Genomic DNA, 23,737 nt, shown 5'->3' on the forward strand with positions numbered 1-23,737 from the left:
AAACCTACTGGGCAGTTCTGGGGCTTTCCTACTGACCTGTGCCCAATCTCATGGGCTATGGTGACTCCAAGGTCAAAGCCAGTGTCCTGGGTAATCACACAGCTCCAGAATGAGGAGCAGACTCCCCCTAACTGGGTCACTCCACGTAGCTCCTTGTTCCCATCAGGTAACTCCAGGTCAAACCTAAAGTAAGGGAGGCAGATACAGAGGAAAGAGCAAGGAACCACCACAGCTAATAAAGTTAGGCACAGACATTCAGCTGAATTTCTTTGAGCTTTCCTGGTCTAACTCTGTCAATCTAACATTTCTTTTGACACATGGAGTTCCCTGGAGCAAGACTGTAGCAGTAGGGTCCCACTGCTCAAAATTTATGATGATTCTACATTTAAAAATCCAAATGTCCTCAGAGGAGCAGAACAGAGTAAAATGACATAATCCTATTTGCAAAAGACAGAGCAGTATCCTCATCTCTTTGAAGAAAGAGCACGAAACAAAACTCACTGCACTCAAGAAAAGGTTGCATTTGACAAATTTGACAAACCAAGGCAATTTAGAGCAAGGAGCCTGCCAGTCAGACAAAATGTCTGAGCAGGAATAGCACCAGGAATCTTGCATAGAAAACACCAGTGGGTTTTCACTTCCAGTTACTGTTCAACTTTTCTGCCCACAAAAAGCTGCAGTGGGTTTGGCTGTGCTGCTCTGGGAGCACACAATGTCTGCTCCAGCCTGGGGGAATATCCCACTTCCTTTAGAAACTGGAGGAACAGCATCTCTGACTAACTGCATTACACAAAGGGCAGGAGAATCAGCCCCAACCAGCAGAATCAACCCACTGCCAAAGACTCGGTGCGAGTCACCGTCACTGCGGTAAACGCTGAACACCAGCAGCCCTGTTCCCTCCCTGTTCCCAGTCCCTCCCAGGGCAGGGTTGCTCCAGGACCTGGTGATGTAGAGGACAATGTCAGCATGCTGGGGGTCAGAGTCGTTCTGGGGGTTCACCTTCTTGCTCCACTCACAGACGCTGATCAGCGAGGAGGTGATGTTTGTGGTGATGTTCAGCTCTGCCTGGAGGGGAGGCACAAGTCTGCACATTCCAAACAGCTTTGAGAAACCCCTTGGACAACACCTTATTACAGTCCTCCCTGCTTACCTCTGGCTCTCTCAAAACCAGCATTTGCATAAGATGAACCCTGAAATGAGCCCCCAGTGAGGCGTCTCTGAGCAGCTCTGCTCCCTGGTAAGAGATGGAAAGGGTTCAATACAGAAGGCACCTCAGTGACTCCCACTGTTCCCAAGAGCAGGGCAGCACCCACTACAGAGGTAACTACAAAATCACTGGGAAGAACAACATCAGCATATGTGCTACAAATGTAAATAAATCTGCCAAGAGATGAGAACTGTTGTTAGACTTGTCAGATATGGCTGAAGCAGAAAGAAGGATCTGCAAGGAAAACAGTTTCATAGGGTAGGAGAGTGAATGCTAAAGAATTTTTTTGCTGTACACACACACAGAAAATGCACAAACAAATTCTTAATAATAGTACAGGCAGTCATTTAGAAAAACTCTAACAGAAACCAATCATTGAGATTAAAATGTAAGATTTGTTCAGTGGATTTAGTTCAATTCCACTGAAAGCAGCAGGGACTTAATCAAGGCTTGGGTGGTAAAACTCTTTATCTGTTTTACAAAAATATTTGTAATGAATAAGAGCTACATTTTCTGTATAGGTTTTATGGTTATAACTCAAAAACTTTTAACACCCTGTTTTATTCATGCAGCTTCTCGTGCAAGGGAAGTTTGCCAAGGGAAGCAGAGAGGAATGTCCTGCACACGAGCAGTGCTCTGTACCAGGGGCAGGTAGCCACAACCCCCCTGAAAGGTCCTGCCTGTGACACAGCCTGGGAGCTCCCACACAGGGACAGCATTCCAAACAGAGGGCTACTCACAATGTTCAGGTTGGCAAGAATGTATCGCTCCGTGTCCTCTCTGTGGTACAAGAAAACATCTGGACCTGCCACGACCATCAGCTCCAGATGTTTGACAGCTCCCTCAGCCCTCTTCTGCAGGCGAGGAGGACCCCACCCTGCTGGAGAGCACAAAGGGAGTTCAAAATGCAACATAAAAGCTTCCACAGGTCCACTCCCTTTTCCCCAAGGATAGAATAACACAGCTGGAAGTCCACTTCTCTCAGGTTTCCCACTTCTGGTGGTTTCTTTCACCTGCCAGCATCCTTAATAACACACCTGTGCCACCAAAATAACAACTACCCGCATGAAAACACACCGGTTACACCTGTGGGTAGTAACTGTGAGGTGAGAAAAGTTTGGGGTTAGTGAGGTGAGAAATGTTTTCAAGCCTACTCATATATTTCTAAATATCACTTTTTCCCCTGAGCTTATGCAAGCAGCCCCACTACCAGCAGACAGTTTTTCCAAGCAGGGCTTCCTCTTCATGTCCATTACCTCTTGCTGTCTTTGCCTCTGCTGCAGGACTTCTGAAGAGAATGTGGGGTCTGGAGAAGCCAAGGACCTTCAGCAGGGCCACATCTTTGCTTCTGACTGGCCTGATGTGAATCTTTTCCTCATCCACAACGACAACTCCTTGCTAAAGCAGATAAAATTCCATCTCTGAGTTATCCCAAAGATATTTGGTATCAGTGGAGAACTGTGGGCCATATCCTCCCTTTGTCAAGCTCAGATTTATTAAGTGGATGGTTCACAAGTTTGGTGCACGAAGCTGCAAAGCTACAGGGGCTGTAACAGCTCATGTAGCAGTTCAGTACATACTCACCAACAGCCCTTCACAGTAAGTGACTCTACTCGTGGCCCCAGGAGGCTGCAGTGGGTGTCCTCCTGCAAAGCAGTTCCCTGGGAATCTCTTCAGGAAGCTAAAGGAAGAGTTCACCACTTGATTGCTCACAAAGGATGAGGAAAGGAGGGCATGGTCCTCTAGAAATTCAAAGGCAAAGAGCTCTCCCCAGGCCTCGATGGAGCAGTGCTGGATCCGACAGGGCATCAGCCCAACCTGCTCTTCCTTGCAAGGGCAAGTTGGCTCAGCCACAACAAACTCAGGTACTGAAAGAAATTAAACAAGACCAGAACAAGGGGAACAGTTATGAGAAATGATGATACACAGAAACTCAGTGTAATGGTCTGTCTCCCTAGGAAAAATGCTCTCCAAATGACAACTGTGGCCTTCTGGGGTCAAGGAATTTCTGTGCTTTCATGTATTCCAAACTGAGAATAATCTGATTGGGAACTGACAACAGAAACTGGCTCTTGATTTATTGGTGCTTTTGCTCTCTCAATAAAGAGAACAGTTCATTTAACAAAGACTGGGACAGTTTTACTTCCACGGATGTTAAGTATTAATGAGTGGGAATTATCATAACCCAGAAAGGATGAGCTCTAGGTGAACTCACACACAGACCATACCCTTCCTTTAGGGATTTGAGACATCAAAACACATTTTTATTCTTAACTATCATCAATCCAGACCTGGAATACTTATCTCTCCATACATTTATTTTTAAAAAATAACTACCAAATACATTTAAAGTTATCCTTAATCTAAAGCTTCCCACTCAGCAGACCTGGATCTGTTCATCTCATAGAAAAACACCAATACAGAGGATGAGGACCACAGCAGAAATGTGGAAAGAGGTTTAGCATATCTCCTTCAGCAGATTTCAAATGCTGACCTAGTTCTTCAACCACTCTCACACTGAGGCACTGATTGTCTCTGAGCAATGGAACTCAGAAACACCCAATGCTTGTCAGATCAGGGGTTGTTAATAAGCGTTCTTAGAGTTATCAGATATCAAAAGGATTAGAAATGAACTGACAGATGTGTTCTAAAATGAAGAAGGACGGAGCCCTGCATACCATCAGCAACCGAGCTAGTTCCAAAATAGGAGAAAACAGCTTCTGCATCCAGAGCACTGAGGAATTTCTGCAAGAAGAAGAAGAAGAATAGCTTTACGGTTTTTTTAAGAAAAACAAATGGATACAAGACTATCGCTCACTGAACCTGACCTGGAAGGAACTCCAGCCAACAGCTCAACAAGTCCCAGCGCCAAGTTCTCATGGCTTTGCTCCGCGCTGAGCACGGGCTGCACAGCAGCCACCCGGGGGAAACAGCTTTATCTCCGTGATTAGCGAGGCCGGGCGGATTTTGGCTTAGAAACAACGTCGCGTCGCCTCTCCTCCGTTATTATTTTTTCTTAGAAACGCGAAAGCCTTCCTGGAAAGCCGCGTGTTCCGGAGGTTCAGACTCACCTCTCGGGGCCAGCACAGCCCCAGCGGGAGCATCACCAGCGCCCGCACCGCCCAGCCCACCATCATCCTGGAGCAGCCGCGCTGTCCGCGCCGGCCCAGGGACGAGGAGGGCGATTTTTGGCCCAGAGCATCACGTGGAGCGGAAGGGGAGAGCAAACAGGGCTTGGAGCAAACAAACAGCGCTCGAGCGGGGCCTCAGCGCGGCGGGGGCGCGGGGGGCCGGGGCCGCTCCGGCAGCTGGAGCCCGCCCGCCCTTGCGCAATGCCCGCGGCTTTCCAAGGGTGCGCGCCAGCCCCGCCGGCCCAGAGGCGGCTCGGGGGCTCCGTGTCCCTGTGGGGGACGAAGGGGGGTGTCCCCATGGGGGGGGAATCCCTCCATGACCCCCCACCCCCGTGACCCAGCCGGCACCCCTCGCCCCCGGAACCCAAGCGCGGGGCGGCGTTCCCCGCCGGGGCGGTGCGGCGCTGTGCCGGTCCCCCTGCGGGAGGCGCGGCCCGGTTGGGACCCGCTGCCCCACGATCCCGATCCCGATCCCAGTCCTGATCCCGTCCCTCTGCCCCCCGCATGGCGAAGCAGAGCCCCGCGGAGCCCCAGGCGCCGGGGCCGAGCGCCGCGGCCCGCGGGAAGGGCAAGAAGAGGAGGAGGAGGAAGGGCCGCGGGGAAGGCGCCCCGAAAGGCCCCGGGATGGCGGTGGCGCGTCCCCCACGCGACCCCCAGGAGTTCTCCTCCAACTGGAAGGCGCTGCAGGAGGTGAGGGGACCGGGGGATGCGCGAGGGAGAGCCGGAGTCGTCCCCGGGGGCTGGGAGGGGCCATGCGGGCAGTCCCCGAGTGCAGCTCTGCCCGGTAATTAACAATAATCATCACCTTTGTGTCAGTAAATAAAAGGGGGGTGTGCCGATATTTGGGACGCCCCGTTGTAGGTAATTCCCCTAAAGCCATCTGGAAAGTCCAGGAGTCCTCTGGAGAGGGAGATAATCACAGAATCATGGAATGGTTTGTGTTGGAAGGGACATTAAAGCCCATCTCAACCCACACCCTGCCATGGGCAGGGACACCTTCCACTATCTCAAGCTGCTCCAAGCCCCGTCCAACCTGGCCTTGAACACTTCCAGGGATGGGGCAGCCACAGCTTCTCTGGGCAACCTGTGCCAGGGCCTCACCACCCTCACAGGGAAGAATTTGTTCCTATTATCCCATCCAACCCTGCCAGTTTGAAGCCATTCCCCTGTCACTCCAGGCCCTTGTAAATAGTCTCTCGCCATCTTTCTTGAAGGCTCCTTTCAGATACTGGAATTAGATCACCCCAAAGCTTCTCTTTTCCAGGTTCTTTCCCTTTATCCTTTTTTCCTTTTTATCATTTTAGCTACTGAAACAAAAGGCAAATGGCTCCAACAAGTCCCTCTCTACGTGTCAAACTGACACCAAAAAGAAGCAGCCAGTCCAAGCAGCCAAAAGCCCAGAAGTCCCAGCTCTCAATGGGAATGTGGGAAAGGCCAAACCCACAAAGAAGATGGACAGTGGTTCTGCTAAAGAGAGTCCTCCCTTGTCTAAGCCAAAATCCAAGGGGGTTGAAGTGAACAAGAATTTAAATGGCACCAAAAACAATGGAAAAGGCTGCAGAGACAAAAGGAAAAATGGCAATGTCATGAAGGAGAAGGATGATTTAAAACATAAGAGGAGGAAAGCTGAGGAACACGTGGAGCAGCAGCCCAAGGAGTGAGTACTTCAGGCATCACACCTGGATGGGAATATTCATTTGGGGATGCTTAAGTAAGGAGCACAGAAAGGTACATTCAAAACAGCTGCACTCTTCCACAATAAATTTTGGAAGAAATAAGGCCCATGTTGCCCCTACTCCTCAGATATAGCAAAAAACCTGCAGAAGTGACAGCACTAGACCTTAATTTTCAGGGTTTATTTCTCAATTTAAGAAATAAACTGGCTTATTGTACACCAGACAGACACCAGACTGCTTTAAGGCCATAAATGTAATTAAATCTGTTCTTACCAGGGCTGACATCTGGTTTGATGACGTTGACCCCAAAGATATCGAGGCAGCAATAGGACCTGAAGCAGCAAAAATTGCCAGAAGAAACATGGGACTTGAAACAGACCCATCCAAAGAGTCTGTGGAGCAGGTGCTGGTCAAGGAAAACGCTTCTGATGGGTGAGTGACATTCCAGGGGGAAGGATGGCAGCAGAGGCATCGAGAGGAGCTGCTAAAAACTGATCTGCAGGTGAACAGTGTGGGCTGACATCTCCCTGCCTCTGCTGACTGACTTTTTCCCCTGTTGGAAGCAACCTGTAAACCTTGTGAGCTGCACACAGAGGTGTCACCAAGCTGTCCTTTGTCTTTCAGGCTGACAAGAGCTGTAGCCATGGACTGTGAGATGGTGGGGGTGGGCCCCAAGGGGGAGGACAGCATTGTGGCTCGAGTGTCCATCGTGAACCAGTTTGGGAAGTGCATTTATGACAAGTATGTCAAGCCCACAGAAAAGGTGACTGACTACAGGACAGCTGTCAGTGGCATACGCCCTCAGAATATCAATGCAGGTAGGAGGGGTGTTCCCCCAGAATGTACTTTCAGGAGGGAAAATTAACAGGCTGTCACTGAAGCCCGACTGGTTGGGCTTGGAACAGTTTTAGACCTATTTTGGGAAAACAAAATGCTAAGATTTATGTTAAAGCTAAGAAAAATGGTGGGGAGAAGTACTTCTTACAGAGTTATCACTATTGCCCTTGAAGAAATTAACTGGTGGATTATGGTATGGGAATAATAGAAAAATTATCTCCTTTTCATGCTCTCTTTATGGAATTGTCTAATGAGCAGAGGATTTAGTGTACTGTACAATTTGCATAACTACAGCCCCAGGGACACAACTGCTTTCACAGAAAAGATGCAGTGTTTTAATTGTAGTTTGCTCATGGAAAGCATTTCCTTGTGTGGCATTTTTAGGTGAAGACTTTAAAACTGTTCAGAAGGAGGTTGCTGACATCCTGAACGGGAGGATTTTGGTTGGACATGCTTTAAAGAATGATCTGAAGGTACGTGGCTGCACATTTGAGATTGATTAAATTTCTGACACATCATCCTGGATCAGGTGAACACACCTGAACTCCTGCAAACCACAGCTCTATCACTGTTCTCTCACTGATAAAGCACCAATTACAGCCCTAATCACTTGCCCACTAAAGTTCTTCAGCTTCCAAACTCTGTTGCTGCTAAAGAGCCAGGAATGAAACAGAATGAGGGAAAAGCCCTGTGCATGCTTTGCTTAGTCCCCAAAGCCCAGCAGTCTGGTCCTAGTTACCTGAGACAGGTACCTGATGTCATCCTGTGCCAGCACTGCAGGTGGTCTCTGCAGGCACCTCCAGCTTCATCTCTGTTTCTCACACCAAGTAGAACTGTGAATCCTGAATCCAGCCAGTTACTGCATGATCTTGGTCTTGTCCTTTCATGGTTTTGAAGTATCTCCTAGATGGGAACAGCAGGCAGCTGTACATTCAGCTGTAAGAAGTTTCACGCCACAGCATGTTTTGGACTGGAAATGTAATTTCTTGTAGGTCCTGTTTCTTGATCACCCTCAGAAGAAGATAAGGGACACACAGAGATATAAACCTTTCAGAGAGAGAGTCAAGGTAAGAGACTGATGGGAAAGTGCACCTCAGTTAACTGACTCTGGAGCTGCTGGCTCATTCCTGTGCATCCACCTGACCCTGTTCCTTCTTTCCTACCTGGAACAGGGATGCCTCATTTTTGGCACTCGAAAATACCAGTCTAGTCCAACGCTTACTTAGTGTCTGAAATACCTCCATAAGCTACTTAGTTCAGTGCTCACATTATCAGTAACACCTGTGCACAAAATTCCATGGCTTTCCCATTTTTAGCACTCTCATGGGCTTCATAACACTTTTCTGGACAGCAAAATAAGATGGTAGAGTTCTACTTAGAGCAAAGCTTATGCAATCTTCTTAATGGTATCATTTCCATAGGGATATAAAAATATAGATGGCTTCAAGTTTCTGCTTAGAATGCAGGAGTAGAGGTTCAGATTATTGGGAGGTATTTTAAGTTCTGTAACTAGATATTCAGGGGTTTTTTTTCCACAGCTAAGCACCCCAAACATAAATCTTAGGATTATGGTAGTACAAAAAGAATCCTCTCAGCAGTGCACGCATAAATCTCATGTTTCATTAATTATTCTTGGGATTTCAGCAGTAAGCTAAGATGTGCTATTCTTTAAGGAATACACTTGAATTAGTATTTATATATATATATATTTATATATTTTTATATATATATTTATACTTATATATTTACACATCTCTGTATATTTCAAGAGGCAGCATGACTATGATCTTGTCTGTTTCTAGAGTTCAAGGCCATCACTGAAGCTGCTCTGTGAGACCCTGCTCAATGTTAAGGTGCAGACATCAGAGCACAGCTCGGTAGGTATCTCATCAGAACATACATTTTTGGGTAGATCAACACATTAGCTCTGGGATCTGGGTTCAATCCAGAATGCTGTGCCATCATTCCAGCCAAAAGTCAGCAAGCTCTGCTTGAACACCAGCAGCAGTGAGATTATCATCTAAGCTTGCTTACTGTTACGTTTCCTTATTTTCATAAACAGCTTTTGCACAAATCATCTGTATTTTGATTAAAAATATTAATCCTTGTCATTTTAAAATCTCCAGAGAAAAGAAGTAATGATCAAGTATCAACTGCTTACCTTAAAAGCAGCATTCTGCACCCTTGTACTGTGAGGGGATGGATAGATAGTGTGAGAGGCTCCACCTGACCCTCAGCAGTTAGTTCCTTTCTTTCAGTGGACAGGAGGATATAAGAGAGGAATGAATTGGGAAAGCAGGGCAGATTGGGAGCCTATTTCTAAGATAATGTATCAAGAGAATTTTCTCATTATGACTTTCCAAGTGACAGTCAGAAAGAAGCACAGAGCCTTGTGGTGGCCCACACATTCTGAGTAGTCACAGAGCCTAAATCTAAAACCAGATAAATATCAATTGAAATTATATATTAAAATGATGGAAGATTTAGCTGCTTATTACCACACATCCCTGGAAGTGTTCCAGGCTAGGCTGGACAAGGCTTGGAGCAACCTGGAATAGCAGAAAGTCTCCCTGCCCATGGCAGAGGGTGGAACAAGAGGAGCTTTAAGGTCCCTTCCAACCCAAAGCACTGTGTGATTCCATGATTATTAACAATAATGTTCTTAAAGCAACTGTGTTTCATTAGGCTCCTGTTTGTTCTGTTCTCTTTCAGATCCAGGATGCACAAGCAGCTATGAGACTGTACACCTTGGAGAAAAAGAAATGGGAAGCTGCTGTTAAGAACAAAACCAACAACAAAAATTGTAAAACTTGAAGGGTTCTACCCTGTGCTTTTACCTGCAGCATTTGCTGATTTCCTGTCACATTCCAGGACTAATTTAGAGATAAGTCAGAACTGTCAGCAGCTACTTCCTAAAAATCAATGCAAAGACAACACTTCCTACCCTAGTGTGGGAATGCTGCCATCCAAGAATCCTGCTGGTATCCCTTCTGGGTGGTTTCTATGCCTACTACCAATCCTTGTGTTCAAACAACATTTGTAACAAATGCCTGCATTTGTGAAGAACTTCATCAGTTAAACTTCTGTAAAGGAAATACACACTGAATAAGTTAAAAAAAAAATTAAATTATGGTAGGTGAAGGAAGAAGCTGTCATTGCTTTGCCAGAACTTCTAAGACTAAAATCTTTATTTCAGATATGTTAAGGTGAATTCTAAATTATTGCTGTTAGTCACACAGTTGTGGTACCTAAACCAACAATATATACCTGGTTTTATATTATATAATATATGTAATATTCATCTTCTGGTGAGGAAAAATCCTTTAAAATATTTCTGGAGGATCCAAGCTTTTATATCCAAGTGTGTACAAGTCTTGTTTTTAGACAAAAAGTTTTCCTTTTACTTCTGCAGTTTCAAAAGTGTGTCATCCACGAGGGTCATTATCTCCTGGAGAGAAATGTGAGAACTGTCAAATACAAGTTTACCTTGTTGCTTCACTTATTTTTGTATTCATTTATTAATAAAAACACTGTGTCTAACATAGGTCTTTAAAGTGGCTGCTGTTATAACAATGAAGGAGGCTGACAACAGGACAGGGAGCTTTCTGCCCTTCTGTGATTACTTTTTCCTGCAATGCCTGCAGGAGACGCTGGAGAACAGTTTGTAACTGTAACTTTGAAGCCAATTATGTAAATGCATAACTAAAACCACCAAAGTTAGGACTAACCAGTTTTACTGGCCTGATGAACAAACTTCTCATTGGTTTATTGACAGCAAGCCATTGCAAAGGAAATATTAGTGTAACACATTAAGCAGCTCAGATAACTTTGCAGGTTTTTCCTTCTTTCAGTGTTGAAATTTAATGTAAGTTAAATCTTCATACAAACTACTAGAAAGCTTTTGTCGGTTTGTTTTTTTAAGAATGCCACTTCCAAACCAAAAATAAATTGGATGTAATGTACTTAAGCTTTTTTTTCCTGTAAACTTTAGCCTGGTTTAGTATGAAGAATACAGTAAATTAATATGTTGTTGCAGGAGACCAGAACATAGTTTTTAAAAAGTTACAGCCTAAAGAAAAAAACCCTTTCAACAACTTTTTTTCAGCAGTTAAACTATTTTACAAACTCACTCTTCACCCCACATACAGCTAATTCTCTAAATCTATGCATCATGTAATTCCAGCTATTTGAAAATTATCAAATCCATCCCCAGAAATAATATACTAAGCATCTACTCATTATTATCAGAGACTTTTTCCATACCATGCTAAATGGAAACTGGATTTTTATTTCAGACAGCAGTTTGTCCATTTTCTGGGACACCATATCCAGCACAACCTCATCTGCAGTGTCAATGAACAGGATAATTTATGGTTATAGCACAACTGCCAACAGGGCAGGAGCTAAAGGAGCACAGGGAGAGGATGGATCTACACAAGGAAAAGGCAAGATGAGATGAAATCACAGCATTTTAACATCAGAGTAGGAGAGTTGAATTTTCAGTTCCAATTCATCCTCCTTTCTCAGACATAAACCTGAGAGCAACTAACATGTCCCTGAGCAGCTGCTTTTATGGTTTTACTGGTTTTGGGGGTGAAGGAAACTCAACAAATAACAGCACCAGCCATCTCACCATACTGAGCCATCTCCTTCATCAGCAGACAGAGAGCTCCCACCACTCCTGAATTGTCAAAGTGAAGGTGATAAACATCTTTGATCAGTTCTATTCCACTGCCTTTCGAGTCCGTTATAAATGTCAAAGCTGCTATTTCTGGAAGGAAGACAAACACTGCTGGGCTCATTGGTAGCTGCAGACTGCATGATCTGCTTCCCAGACCCCTCACCAGCTAGCACACATGTCATATGTTCAGAAAATCCTGCCCATTATTTTCAGTCTCCCTAAAAACTATTCTGAAGCATATTTGGGCAACAAGTAGACCATGTTTGCAGCTGACACTGTCGTGCATGGCAGAAGTGATTTTGATGTTTCTTGTTTTCACATTGATTGATATCTACCCTTTCACACAGTTGAAACACCATCATAAAATAACTACCAAAGCACTCAAGTTACTAATAGATCAGACTGTTCTGATCTAATACTGGGTTCATGGAATCACAGAATGGTTTGGGTTGGAAGGGACCTTAAAGATCCTCTCGTTCCAATGCCCTGCCATGGGCAGGGACACCTTCCACTATTCCAGGTTGCTCCAAGTCCCATCCAGCCTGGCCTGGAACACCTCCAGGCACAAGGAGTCCACAAACTCTCTGGTTCATGGAAAAATTAAAGTCCCAACCCCACTTTCACAATTTCCTCTTCCAGTCCTGCAAGAAAAGATTCAGAGAGCAGAGGTCAATCCCAATCCCACTATGAGTCTTGATCTATACAGAAAAATCCACTTCTGAGCTGATTTGCAATTAATAAAAACAGAATTGCTGAATGTTACCAGACACCCTTATGAAGCTGGCTAGTGCCAGGCAGCCATTCTTCATGAGCATTGCTCTTTCTGGGTTCATCCTCAGTGCCTCCAGCAAAAGTGCTGTTGTGGGTTCATAGTCACTGTCAGTTAAACAGCCTTTAAAAAAAAACAACAAACAAAACACACAGAAAAGACCAAAACTTCAATATTCTCCAAGCCAAAAGGAATGGAGAGTCCTGAATACTCAACCTATTCTGCTGGTGGGGACTAGAAATGAGATTGCTAAAGGTGTTTTTCTCAGCTTTTCCCAGTGGAACACTGGCACAAGAGCAGGCAGTAGGTAAACTGTGGCAATATTCTTTCATGAGCAAGAAATAAGACAAAACAGTACTGCAAGGATGGGTTCCTTAGTGCACATGACAATGAAAGAGATGTGTTTTCCTTCTTAATCTGAAATATTGTTCCTGATTAACAGAGCAAATGGCATAAAAACAAACCTCCCAGCCCATGCTGCACAACACCAATGCTGTGTTCAAAGAAATAACACAGCTGGGATTCTTGGTGTTAAGGGAGAAGCCAGAGTGCTCTGCACACTCTGCACAGCACAGGGTTGGTGTGGCTGCCCCACAGGGCAGTCACCATTAGCACTATCTGGTGATTTAATTGCTACAGCTCATCAAAAATCTCTTCATTAGACAGCTAGGGAGCAAATGCAGGGGAGAGTGACTAAGAAAGGATGCAAGTCCCTAACTCTGCTGCCATCTGCAGAGCCTGCTCCAGCCAAGCAGCCTGGATGTCAGGCATCACCACAGCCTGGATTTCAGGGATCACCACTGACATAAAAGCCTTTTCCACACCCAAGGAACAAGGAGACTGGGAAAACACACCTTGGAGTGACAGTGCCCACAAAGCCGAGCAAGCGGACTCTGCGATTGCTCCGTTCTGGAGGTGTTTCTGAAGGACTGCAGAGGTGACAGGGACAGCACCTTCCAGCACTGCTTGGTCTTCATTATTCTCTGAGTTACCTTAACAAAAAGGAAATGCATCAGACAGAGTTATTTAATCAAGTAATAATATCATTGTATGTCAAATTATATCAATAAAGCCTTAAAGGGGGTTGGCATTGGAGTAATGCAACATTGTTTTAGTCTGGACGGCAGCAGAGGGAAGGATCTAAAAAACCAAACCAAACCAATCCAAACATTGCAAGACTAATAAATACCCATGTTTATAGGAGAAAGCTAAACTTCTTCAGGAACTGGGTTTCATTTAAATTATGCATGGGGATCACAGCAAGAAACCTCCCAAAATAACCCCTGTTTTGACAGAATACGGTCTGCAGGGTGGATTTTCAGCTGGTCACATAAATCAAATGGGTGACTTGATGCACAGAGGGAATAAAACACACCAAGTGCTGCAATTGTGCACAGTCTGTGCTTTCAGCCCTCCTTGATGATCAGAACACCACACAAATGTGTGTCACAGGAACAAATCAGGCCATATCTTGGCCTGAACAGTAAATATTTGACTTTGACACCCTATCATATAAAGGGTTGCTAAAAGAAATCTGCATTATTTTTTATTTTTCTCTAATTTAACTCTGGATCACGAAGTTATTCTAGTACTGCTGTGGAGACAACTCTCCAGAATCACAGACTGGTTTGGTTGGAAGAGACCTTAGAGATCCTCTCATTCCAACCCCCTGCCATTGGCAGGGAAAAAGAATGGAAGAAAGAATTCAAATCCAGTCCCAGCAACAGGAATGCCTGAACTCAATTAGGCACAATACCTGCTGCCTTTCAGTCACATGAGTGCAAGAACAATACTTGCTGTGTTCTACTTACCACTCACAGCCAAGCTCCAGAGAACCCCACAGCAAGAGAAGCAGATCTCCTCATTATGAAGAAAACGCCTTAAAATTGACAGAAGGTCTGGAATTATCCCAACTTTCCTCAGATTCTCTGCAGTCACTTCTGAAAAAAACACAGAGAAAGAAATTCTATACAATCTGGTATTTCTGTTCCACTCACTGACCTCGAAACAGGCAGCACTAACCGTATTTAAACAGTGATAACAAATCGGTAACATGAGACCATCAATCAGCCGGACAAAAGAAAGCAACAGAAGAGACCGAATTCTTTAACAAGATTCACTTAAGCACAGTGTTTAGCACAACTGATCCTTTCAAATGGATGTTTGGCCATCCTTTTTCCTCACAGACTTGAAATTCACAGAGCAGGAAAGGAACTGAGAGGGCACAAATTACAATTTTTCATATGTTTGCATTTTAATGATTCAAACTGACCCCGCTTCAGAATTGGGAAACACTGTATAAAAATAGTTTGGTCTTAGACATCACTCTGTAATTTTTTATTTTTTTAATATTATCCTCTTGCTGCTAAGTCCTTCTGTAACCATTTATAAAAACAGTCTTCTGATGACTGTTGAACTGACACTGGAACCAACTAAAAATACTATAAATATTTAGCAATTACAAATTCAGGACAAAAAAAACAAAGTAGAGAAATTAGGTAGAATGGTTTCAGTACATCCCGGCACAGTCAAAAATAGAATCCGGGTTCTATGCTCTTGTTTTCTCAAGCACTACTATTTGCCCACTTTGTACTTGTTTCCAAAACAAGATGAAATAGAGAATTGTATCTGTTAGAGTGGTCCTGTAAGTCCCTGAAGCCTCAGCAGTGTGTCTTGGAGGAGTGTTATCTTACCAATATCTAGGCAATCTTACCAATATTATCACTATTGAACTAATACCCACAGACATCCACATCTCTCAGTGAAGTGTCAGTTCTGCATTGCATCTTGGCTTCATTTAAAAAAGTAGGAACATACAGATATTCCCCAAAAAGGAACAAGGTGACCCACCACTGGCTGAAACCATCATTAAAAACGTGCAGAGCAACGAAAGTAACTCTTCATTTCCAGAGTGTTTTCTCACTGTGGCCAACAGGCAGCTGGCCACTCTCTCATCCAGGGCCATCACCACACCCTGTTCCAGAGCTGCCACCAGAAAAAATGGAAGAGAACAAAGATTTGAATGAAGCCTGAACTCCCCACTGTGAGCATAGCAGAACATTCCATTAGCAGCATTTCTTCACACGACATAGGCAAAAATTACTTTAAACTTTCATTTTCTGAAACAATTCTTAGCATTTTCAAGCTTGTACCATTACCAGGTGTTATTGGGGTAAATTGCCATGAAAGTGACAGTAGGACCACACAAGAGACCAAAAAAAGCCCTTTTATGGTTTAAAATTCAAATACCAAAACACAGTCTTTTATTTATGCATTCTAGTAACACTCTACATAACATGAAAACAAACTTGGTTGCCCAAGATCTGAACCTATATTTAAAATTGACACAGAATTCCTGCATGCCAGCCCTGAAGGAAATTCATGAGAAACCAGAAAGCTGGTTACCTTACTTTAGTACTTTAAATTCCTCCCCTAAAAGCACTACTGAACCCATTTCAAACCTTATCTGCTACATTAACCTTTACAACAGACAGGCTGTATGACCCAGAAGAAGGAGGAAGTCTTGTAACTGTACCTTGACTAAGAATTTCAAGCAATAACGTGCAGCCATCTAGTTGTAACTTGAGAGAAGTTACATGAGTCTTCATGGCAAAAGTGATCACTTCTGTGCATTTTAACAGCTGGGGGAAGGCTGTGGGGAAAAGAAATTGAGACAACATTCTTGAATCAAAGAGGACAAAACGTGTATAGATGGAATAATACAGAGAGACTTTTTTAATCTCTGGAGGAAAGCAAAGTGTAACCAGCATATTCCTCCTCAAGTCACTCTAGAATTGTTCACTGTGTAGTGTAGTGAGTTCTGGGGTAGAAAGAACATTGTGCATGAGCCCTAAAACAGCTTTTCAGAATCTGCAGAGCAAAGTATTTCACCAGGACTCCTAGTGCTAGGAAGACTTGGAGCTTTGGGAATAGCCCATACAGCTGTTCAGCGTGTCCACAAGCAGGTAACAAAAATTATGAGGAAAACTGGACAGATTTTAGGGATCCCTTTTGAGCACCTTCAAGGCTGAAAGGATCAGTCAGGGGGTGCAGAAGTGTCAAACAAGGCAGAGGTGGGCACAGCCCTGTACTGCTGGAAACAGGACTGAATGAGAATCCCAAAGGTCCATTCATTTTGTTATTTACAACCAAAGCCCACTGTATTACTCAGAAAAAGATTTCTTCAGCAACAGAGTTGAACACAGAGGTAACTCTAAGGAAAAAAACCAAATTATTCTTTTTCTTTATCAAGTACAGCTAGGGTAAAACCCCTGTGTTTTACCATCAAAAGCCAATACCAGCATTAGAATGCTGTCACTGTCAAATGTCAGTGCATTTTAGAACTGAGTTAACACGGTGCTTTGAAACTATTAATCTTGATTTGAAAGCTTAATTTGAAAAATGTGCAGTTTCTGGGAGAAAATATAGAGCCTTCACTCTCACAGCTTTAGTAGACACAAAGAAATGAGCCATGTGTAGCCTCCTTTTGCTCTGCCAACCTTACAGCCCCAGGAATTACCTCCAAGGCATCCCAGGGCTTGTACAAGTTACCTTCTTCGAATGCCAGTTTTTCAATTCACTTCAGTTGCCAATTAAAATATCATTGTTTTTTTCCAGTGTCCATTTTTCTTATCCAGTAAAACCCCTCTGCTGTTCAACAAAAGCATGTACAGAACAAGTACCAACACAATCCTATCAGCAAGTGGCCTGTTCCAGTGTGTTCCAAAAAATAAGAAATAGGAAAAGAGCAATTTCATTCTCATTTATTGCCATGAGAAATTTTTTTCCTGTTATCTCAAAATACAAGGAAGGAGTAGAGTAAATAAATTAATAAAATAGTGCCTTACCACTTTTATCCTTTACAAAACTGGCAAGCTGCTGAATGCCTTTAGCCTGGACTTCTTCAACATCCCAGGAAGCCTGCATGAATGCTAATAAACCAAGGAAATTCTAACAACCATTAGATACAAACACTTACAAAAAACACTCAAACTGCCTCTATTTTGTGCAAGATGTGAATTCACGTGGATGAAAATAATGTAGTTTGTGATTGCTGAAAAGAGAATAACTTTGCCCCTAACACATCAAACATTTCAATGTTACCAAGTGTTATGATTCACAATGTATTTGGAATTATGTATTTTGGGGACCTGTTTGAAAATTTAAATCAGAGCAGGGATAGGAGCTTTAAATGCATTATTCCAATATCTATTTCACATTAAAATAACATCTTCCTTATTTGGAAGGAAAATAATGGTGCAGATCCTCTGTTGCATAAATTTGCAAACATGTTACAGTGCAGACAAAATGAGTGATCCTTCCTCCAAACAGCATCCCATTTTATTTCAAGTAAAATGAATGTCCAATTACTCATTTCCAAGTAAAATACATCCCGATGAGAAAGCACATGGGTCTATTTTCCATGAAAATCACCATTACATTGATCTCCTCATTACCTAGAACACTTCCAATTCCTCCCTCAAGGAGCAGATCTGTTATTTTGGGAGGCAAAGACTTTTTCAGTACTACTGAAGTGTCACCAACAAAAGTCAGGCATTCCCTAACAAATGGAACATCGACCAGATCCCTGGAATTGAGAGACAAAAGCAGTACCAGAAAGTTAGAACTGGAAAGTTACAACAACAACAAAATCTAAAAGTTTTATTTCATTTTGACGTAAAAAAAATCTAATACTAGTTTTGAGAAGACTGGATTATTTTTGACAGAATTTAAACAATTTATTTCAAAATGGAAGAGCTTACACTGTGCAAGCCATGCTTAGATGTCAAGTTAATGGCTTACAAAACTGTTTATAACATGAATTTATAATGTAACTCTTCAATAAGGGACACCTGTGCATAGTAGTGTCCACTTCTGAATGAACACCAGGTCTTTGACTTTTTTAATAACTCGATTTGTTGAAGCAATCTTGATTCAACCCCTTTCCAACAGGAGCTAACATTCCCAACTTGTGGAGGCAGGAGGGGTTTAGGACAAAAAAAAAAATAAAGGGAAGGCAGCCAGAACTTACTTTGCTGAGGGTCTCATGCTGGGCTCAATCTGTAGCATCATACATACAACTGGAAATAAGGGCAAATAGGTGTTATCTGCATTTTGCACCAGGGTCAGGGCTCCCTCCAGACAGCTGCTATCCCCTCGGATATCCTGCAGTAAGGAAGTTATCTCTTCTGCCTGGAAAGAGCACAGGACCAGAGGAGCTCTCACACACGTTTACAGACACCCTGGTGGGCCCATGACCTTTCAAACCTCTAATGAAACATTATTACCTACCTTCAGAGCAAAGCAGGTCATCACATCGAGCAGAACAGAGCCCAGAGACCAGATGTCAGATTTCTCAGTGAAAGAAAATCCAAATGTTTCTGGAGCCATCCAAGACTTGCTACCTGTTAAAATAAGAATTATACCTAAATGTGGAGATATTCTACAGACATTAGGCATTTTTTTACTGGGGATATGCCACAAAAGACTACAAAACACGCTGTAACTAATGGACAATTTTCTAAGAGGTTACTGAGTATGTAGAAAGCTAAAAAGGATTCCAACTGTCCTGGTTGCAGAGCTCATATTCACAGACACATCTGCAGTTTTCACTTGTGAACACAATGCTGCAGGCAACTGCCTGTGCATATCCTATTTAGAAGACAAATACCATAATGCAGAGAAGGGAAAGGGAAAATAACTTTTCCCCTTTCCTAGTTTTCCTCTGAGGATCAAAAATATCCACCACAACTGAATCTTTTGAAAACATAGTAGAGGAAAAAAAAAAAAAGCAAAACAAATATCTACTTTCTTCCACTCTTATTTTCCATTTCAGCTCATCTTTCATAAGTGTTTCTGTACTGAAGTCACTAAGCATGAAGGAGGCTTCACCAGTCACGAGTATGTTTGATGGCTTGATATTTCTGCAATGCAAATATTTTCTGTCAGCCTGTGAAATTAGAGTCTAATGGATATATAACTACAGATCCCCAGCATCTTTACACATCAGAAGGGCTAGTTTGGGGTTTTTTTGGTTGTTTTTGTTTTTTGGGGTTTTTCTGGGAGGTGGGGGGGAGGTAGAATTGGTTTGGACTTTTTTGTGTGTGTTGTTCTGGTTTTTTGGTTCTTGTTTTTGGGGTTTTTTTTATCTACAAGTAATAATCAACCAAAACACAATTATTTTCTTCTTTAAATGCTTTAAAATTTCTGATTGTGACACAAATTGATCTGAGCATGGAATGCAAGGGTTGTCTCTTACTTTAAGTACACAAAGGATATAGTTTGTCCATCACTGCCACCAAGAGATGGGCAATTTAGAGCCCATTCAAAAAACCAAGAGGTAATACCCCATTTAAGTGGCTAATTTCAGACAAAACTCAAGAAATAAATGACTTCAGAAGTCTCAGAAATCTAATCTGTATATAAAGTCTGGAATTTCAACCCCCTGCTTCTCCATTTGGAAGAGCAAAACTCCCTGCCTCTGAGCACTGAGCTGAGCCAACAGTCACTGCAAAGAACAACGACCTGTCAGACAAAGAGAACAAGATTTCTGCTCACCTGTGCAAAATATTTTGTTGGTGTGTATAAAACAAAGCATCCACCATCTGTCCCAGGAGCCTCTGAACCACCTGGTGAGGGCAACAGACATGAAAGTGCAACACAAACACAGTAACTTTCAAATATCTTTTGAAAAGAGCATTTCCAAAACCTGTGCTCTGAAGATTTTGGGGAGGACTTTGAGAAAGAAGGAACACAGGGGGGAAAACTGTTAAAAGCAGCAAGACTGTCAGTGCCTCTTCTGCACTTCTTACCACGTCTCTTATCTTTTCTGACTTCTGCCTTTTTTCCCTGATTAGAGCTGAAAGATCTCCTTGGCCTGAGTGCTGCATCACCAGGCAGAGGAACAGAGATGATACCTGCAATAAAACATTACACCAAAATTGCCTAATTGTTTGCAGTAAGAAAGACAAACCCAAGCACTTGGCAAAATGGTGGGTGTGATGTTCACCACCACCAAAGTGTTCTGGGATGAATAATCTCTCACAGAGGAGACAATATTTCGTTCCTTTCGTTAAAAAAAACAGCATTTGTTGTTTTAAAACAAACCACCATTATGGAGCATCTTATCTGCAGCCATATGGGACAGTTCAAATCATATATACAGCCAGAAAATCAACACAGATTTTGCCTAAGCACTGAAGAAAATCTGCAAATACATAAGTCAGGTTCTTATGGTCTCTTATAAAAGGGTTTTTGTACAGGCATAAAAATCAGAATTGCACACTGATTCACATCAGGATCTGTGAGTCAGCAGGCAATACTCCAATCCACAGATATTCACAGCTTTTCAGTGTGTTTGTTCAGGAGTTAAAAAACCAGGCTTCTTTCAAATCAAGTAACCTTTTCTTTTAGGTAGCTCACACCAATTATCCCAAATTTAAATGTGTAAAAATGCTCACCTGCCCAGAACATACACCACGTGTTCCAGTTTAACCAATCCCATTCCATTCTCACCTCATTATTCCAAGTCAAAAACAATTCCTTGTAAATACAGATGTTTGAATGACAAAGTTTTAGCAAATCCTTTGCCTGCACAAAATAAAAAAAAAATAGGGAGAGCTTTCTATGGGTCCACAGTCCTTCCCATCAACATAACACCCAAACCAGTCCCTGACTTGTTCACGTCACATTTCTGATCAAACTGTTCCAAAGTGAAGAGTTTGTGTATATTTATTTATACATTTATTTGTGTGTATTTATTATGTTAAATATTTGCATTCTCAAGTTGAGTTAAGGCAAATATTTCACTAAGACTCAATGCCTTGTGAGATGCAAGGATACAAACTGATCTGCAGGGAGATGGTGTGTAAGCAACCCCCTTCTCCTGTTCCTAACATCCAAACCTGAAAACACATTTTAGAATATAAGTCAGGATGATTTTTCTAGCATAGCCATTATTTCCTGTGACCCCTATGCAAGCTTGAACCTCAGAAAATACGACATGAGAGATGTTTATCTCCCTGAAGGTGGTTTCTGTGTAAGGCTCTAACAAATCCTGATTACTTCAGCAAATTTCCTGATTATGTGGAAGGTTAAAAGAATTCAAGTTCCTCTCCTATAGTTGTGTTTGTGGTTGTGCAGACAGAAGACAAAAATTACAAAGAGCCACATTCCTAGCTGGCATTTATTTCAATATTTGCTTCAATAGATGTCAGCAGAGAAACTGAATCAAATTTTATTAGTAATGCCAGTTTTGGTGTGGTTTTAGTCGCTTCTTTGAGCAGGATGAAGCATCTGAATTCTCCCCCCTTTCCAACTCCAGATGCCGTGCATTCTGGACACTGTGAGACTAATCCATCATGTGCTATTTCACATATTTTCTTGAAACAATTTTTGGTATTTTAAGAGTATTTCTGGAGTTGCTTCTTATGTGAAACATTGGAAAAAGTTTGCACAAAAAAGCAAAATCCAACAAAGAAAGAAAACCAATTAAACCATTCACATTAAAAAAAAAAGTCCAACTCTGAGAAATTAATATATAATGAAATACGTTATCTAGAAGTTGCATTATTAATAATGAACTACAAACAGATCAAGATTCTCCTTCAGCTTAAAGGACAAAAAAATGAGTTTTGCTCTTTGTCTTCAGCACAAAACAAATACAAACTCTGAGAAAGGACTATCCTCTGAGAAGAGCTGTCCACTTGAATCTACATGTCCAAATATAACCACAATTAATACAAACTCCTGGCCTGAGCTCAAGCAGAGGGCAGAGAGAACACCCACAAATAGTCCTCTCTGATTTACTTATTATTTACTTAGCTAATCTTGTAGATAAAAGACTTTGTTCTATTAAGACTTTGGTCTTTGTAAGTGAAGTAGTAAAGAAAGGCTGCACTGATACCTCCTTCAAGGCCTCACTTGCTTGGTATTGATCAATGCATTCAACCTGCACCAAACAAAAGACAAGGATGAGATTGCACCTAAGAGATAGGGGAACTTCAAGCCAGAACAGTTTTATTTTGTCAAGATGTCTGGACTGCAAATTCTGCATGAAGTGACATAAATTTTCAATGATAGCTCAAATCTCTAATGTTTGGAGCAGTCCTGGCGTTAGGACCTGTGGGTAAAGCAGAGTTTTAAATGAGCGTGTGACAGCTCATGAGAGCTTCTGCACTGTCTGGGCAGCAGTGACTGAGCTGATAACACTCTGAATGGACCTAAATAAGCTGCTGCCCTTTCCCCACTTTGAGCCTCAACATTCAAGCAAAATGATCTGACTCTTCAATTTTCCAAAAAAGCAGCAGAGTGAGGTGTAAGCCTATTCTCACCCAGTTGCTGAGCTGCCCTACACGTGTCTCCTATCAGAAGTGCCCCTGCAGATGACAAACACGACTCTTTGTTTTCCTAACAACCACCTTCTCACCTGCTTTATCATATATTTCTTCTGGGCACCCTTTCCTGTTTTCAGTTCAGCTTCCAGCATAGTGCCCAGTGCCCCAGGCTGGAGCTGCTCCAGCACCTGCCGGGCACAGGAGAGACCCAGAGCACCTGCTCAGCTCCAGGTGGTGGAAACAACCAGGGCAAAGAGCCCCTTCCAACCACTTTTCCCATAGACACCCCCCTAAACAGGGCCATGGACCCCACATACACCCCCTCCAGCATCATTTAACCCACCCAGAGCCTTTTACACCCCAGTTGTGTGCTGCCTCCAGGGGTACCTGTACCCACACCCCTTCCCTTGGCAACAGACCCCCTCCCCAGGGCCATGTACCCCATATACACCCCCCAGCATCACCTACACTCCCCCTAGGGCCATTTACACCCATGGGTGTGTCCTGTATCCATGGATACCCATACCCCATCCCTTGGCCCCAAATCCCTCCCCAGGGCCATGGACCCCACATACAACCCCCCCAGCATCACCTACACCCCCAGCACCACTTACAGCCACGGTCATATACTGCTCACAGGGGTAACTGTATCCACAGCCTCTGCCCTGCCCACAGACCCCTTCCCAGCACCATGTACCCACCTACACCCCCCTGGGCCATTTACACCCATGTTTGTGTACCAACCCCAGGGGTACTCACCCTCCTCAGGGCCATATGCCCCACATACACCCTACAGATACCCCTCAGCAACACCTACATACGCCCCCAGCATCACTTACACTCCCGGTCCTGTACTACCCCACAGGTTCTCGACACCCCCTCCCCAGGTCCACACATACCCTATACCCCCCCCTCCAGCAGCACCTACACCCCCACCACGCCGTTCATGGCCAGGCAGAGCCTGGACCCTTGCGGCAGCACCTCGTATTTCTCCATAGCCGAGAACACACCGCGCCACAACCTCCTCCCCCCTCAGGCGCCACCGCCCGTGTGGGGGCTCTGAACCCCCTCACCGGCCCCTTTAAGGGCGCGCGGCCGGGGG

The 23,737-nt window shown here is 43.4% G+C and overlaps 3 protein-coding genes across 13 annotated transcripts in view; 1 reads left to right on the top strand and 2 right to left on the bottom strand.

Moving 5' to 3' along the window:
• ADAMTS13 (ADAM metallopeptidase with thrombospondin type 1 motif 13) overlaps positions 1-5,268 on the bottom strand; it is a 21,556-nt gene extending 16,288 nt beyond the window's left edge. Inside the window, exons 1-8 of one of the 6 annotated variants that reach the window (XM_064676777.1) lie at positions 5,144-5,268; positions 3,886-3,952; positions 2,792-3,075; positions 2,464-2,605; positions 1,948-2,087; positions 1,151-1,234; positions 941-1,065; positions 37-183 (exon numbers count right to left, since the gene is read on the bottom strand). In XM_064676777.1, coding sequence (XP_064532847.1) covers positions 37-183; positions 941-1,065; positions 1,151-1,234; positions 1,948-2,087; positions 2,464-2,605; positions 2,792-3,075; positions 3,886-3,952; positions 5,144-5,218 — 1,064 coding nt within the window. In that variant the 5' untranslated portion in view covers positions 5,219-5,268. The other 5 variants (XM_064676774.1, XM_064676773.1, XM_064676772.1 and 2 more) reach the window with 5 other exon arrangements.
• REXO4 (REX4 homolog, 3'-5' exonuclease) lies at positions 4,739-10,813 on the top strand. Its single transcript, XM_064676786.1, has 8 exons — positions 4,739-5,028; positions 5,643-5,995; positions 6,291-6,446; positions 6,639-6,832; positions 7,236-7,324; positions 7,844-7,918; positions 8,654-8,728; positions 9,564-10,813. Exons 1-8 carry the CDS (start codon positions 4,843-4,845, stop codon positions 9,663-9,665), a joined length of 1,230 nt encoding a protein of 409 aa, XP_064532856.1. The 5' UTR covers positions 4,739-4,842; the 3' UTR covers positions 9,666-10,813.
• STKLD1 (serine/threonine kinase like domain containing 1) lies at positions 10,022-23,736 on the bottom strand. Of its 6 annotated transcripts, XM_064676778.1 has the most exons (19): positions 23,617-23,736; positions 22,728-22,823; positions 22,206-22,250; positions 20,816-20,890; positions 20,113-20,217; positions 19,859-19,929; positions 19,109-19,224; positions 18,593-18,705; positions 18,333-18,493; positions 17,758-17,888; positions 17,149-17,232; positions 15,837-15,953; positions 15,152-15,286; positions 14,113-14,241; positions 13,156-13,293; positions 12,296-12,424; positions 11,485-11,622; positions 11,115-11,194; positions 10,022-10,299 (listed from the first exon to the last, which is right to left on the bottom strand). In XM_064676778.1, the coding sequence occupies exons 1-19, from the start codon at positions 23,629-23,631 to the stop codon at positions 10,252-10,254; spliced, it is 1,926 nt and encodes a 641-aa protein (XP_064532848.1). In that variant the 5' UTR covers positions 23,632-23,736; the 3' UTR covers positions 10,022-10,251. The 6 variants fall into 6 exon arrangements, with proteins under 6 accessions (XP_064532848.1, XP_064532851.1, XP_064532850.1 ...); XM_064676781.1 differs by lacking the exon at positions 22,728-22,823; XM_064676780.1 differs by lacking the exon at positions 22,206-22,250.
• Between the last annotated feature and the right edge of the window lies 1 nt (position 23,737).

Source organism: Pseudopipra pipra, chromosome 20, assembly GCF_036250125.1.
Source record: "Pseudopipra pipra isolate bDixPip1 chromosome 20, bDixPip1.hap1, whole genome shotgun sequence".
In the NCBI taxonomy this organism is placed as follows: domain Eukaryota; kingdom Metazoa; phylum Chordata; class Aves; order Passeriformes; family Pipridae; genus Pseudopipra; species Pseudopipra pipra.

Coding starts and splice junctions, on each gene's coding strand:
- REXO4 (XM_064676786.1), top strand. CDS start 4,843: ATGGCGAAGCAGAGCCCCGCGGAGCCCCAGGCGCCGGGGCCGAGCGCC. Junction 5,029..5,642: donor ACTGGAAGGCGCTGCAGGAG/GTGAGGGGACCG, acceptor TTATCATTTTAG/CTACTGAAACAAAAGGCAAA. Junction 7,325..7,843: donor CTTTAAAGAATGATCTGAAG/GTACGTGGCTGC, acceptor AATTTCTTGTAG/GTCCTGTTTCTTGATCACCC.
- STKLD1 (XM_064676778.1), bottom strand. Junction 19,930..20,112: donor CAGAAAAGATAAGAGACGTG/GTAAGAAGTGCA, acceptor TGCCCTCACCAG/GTGGTTCAGAGGCTCCTGGG. Junction 15,954..17,148: donor TTTTGTAAAGGATAAAAGTG/GTAAGGCACTAT, acceptor TTTTCCCCACAG/CCTTCCCCCAGCTGTTAAAA.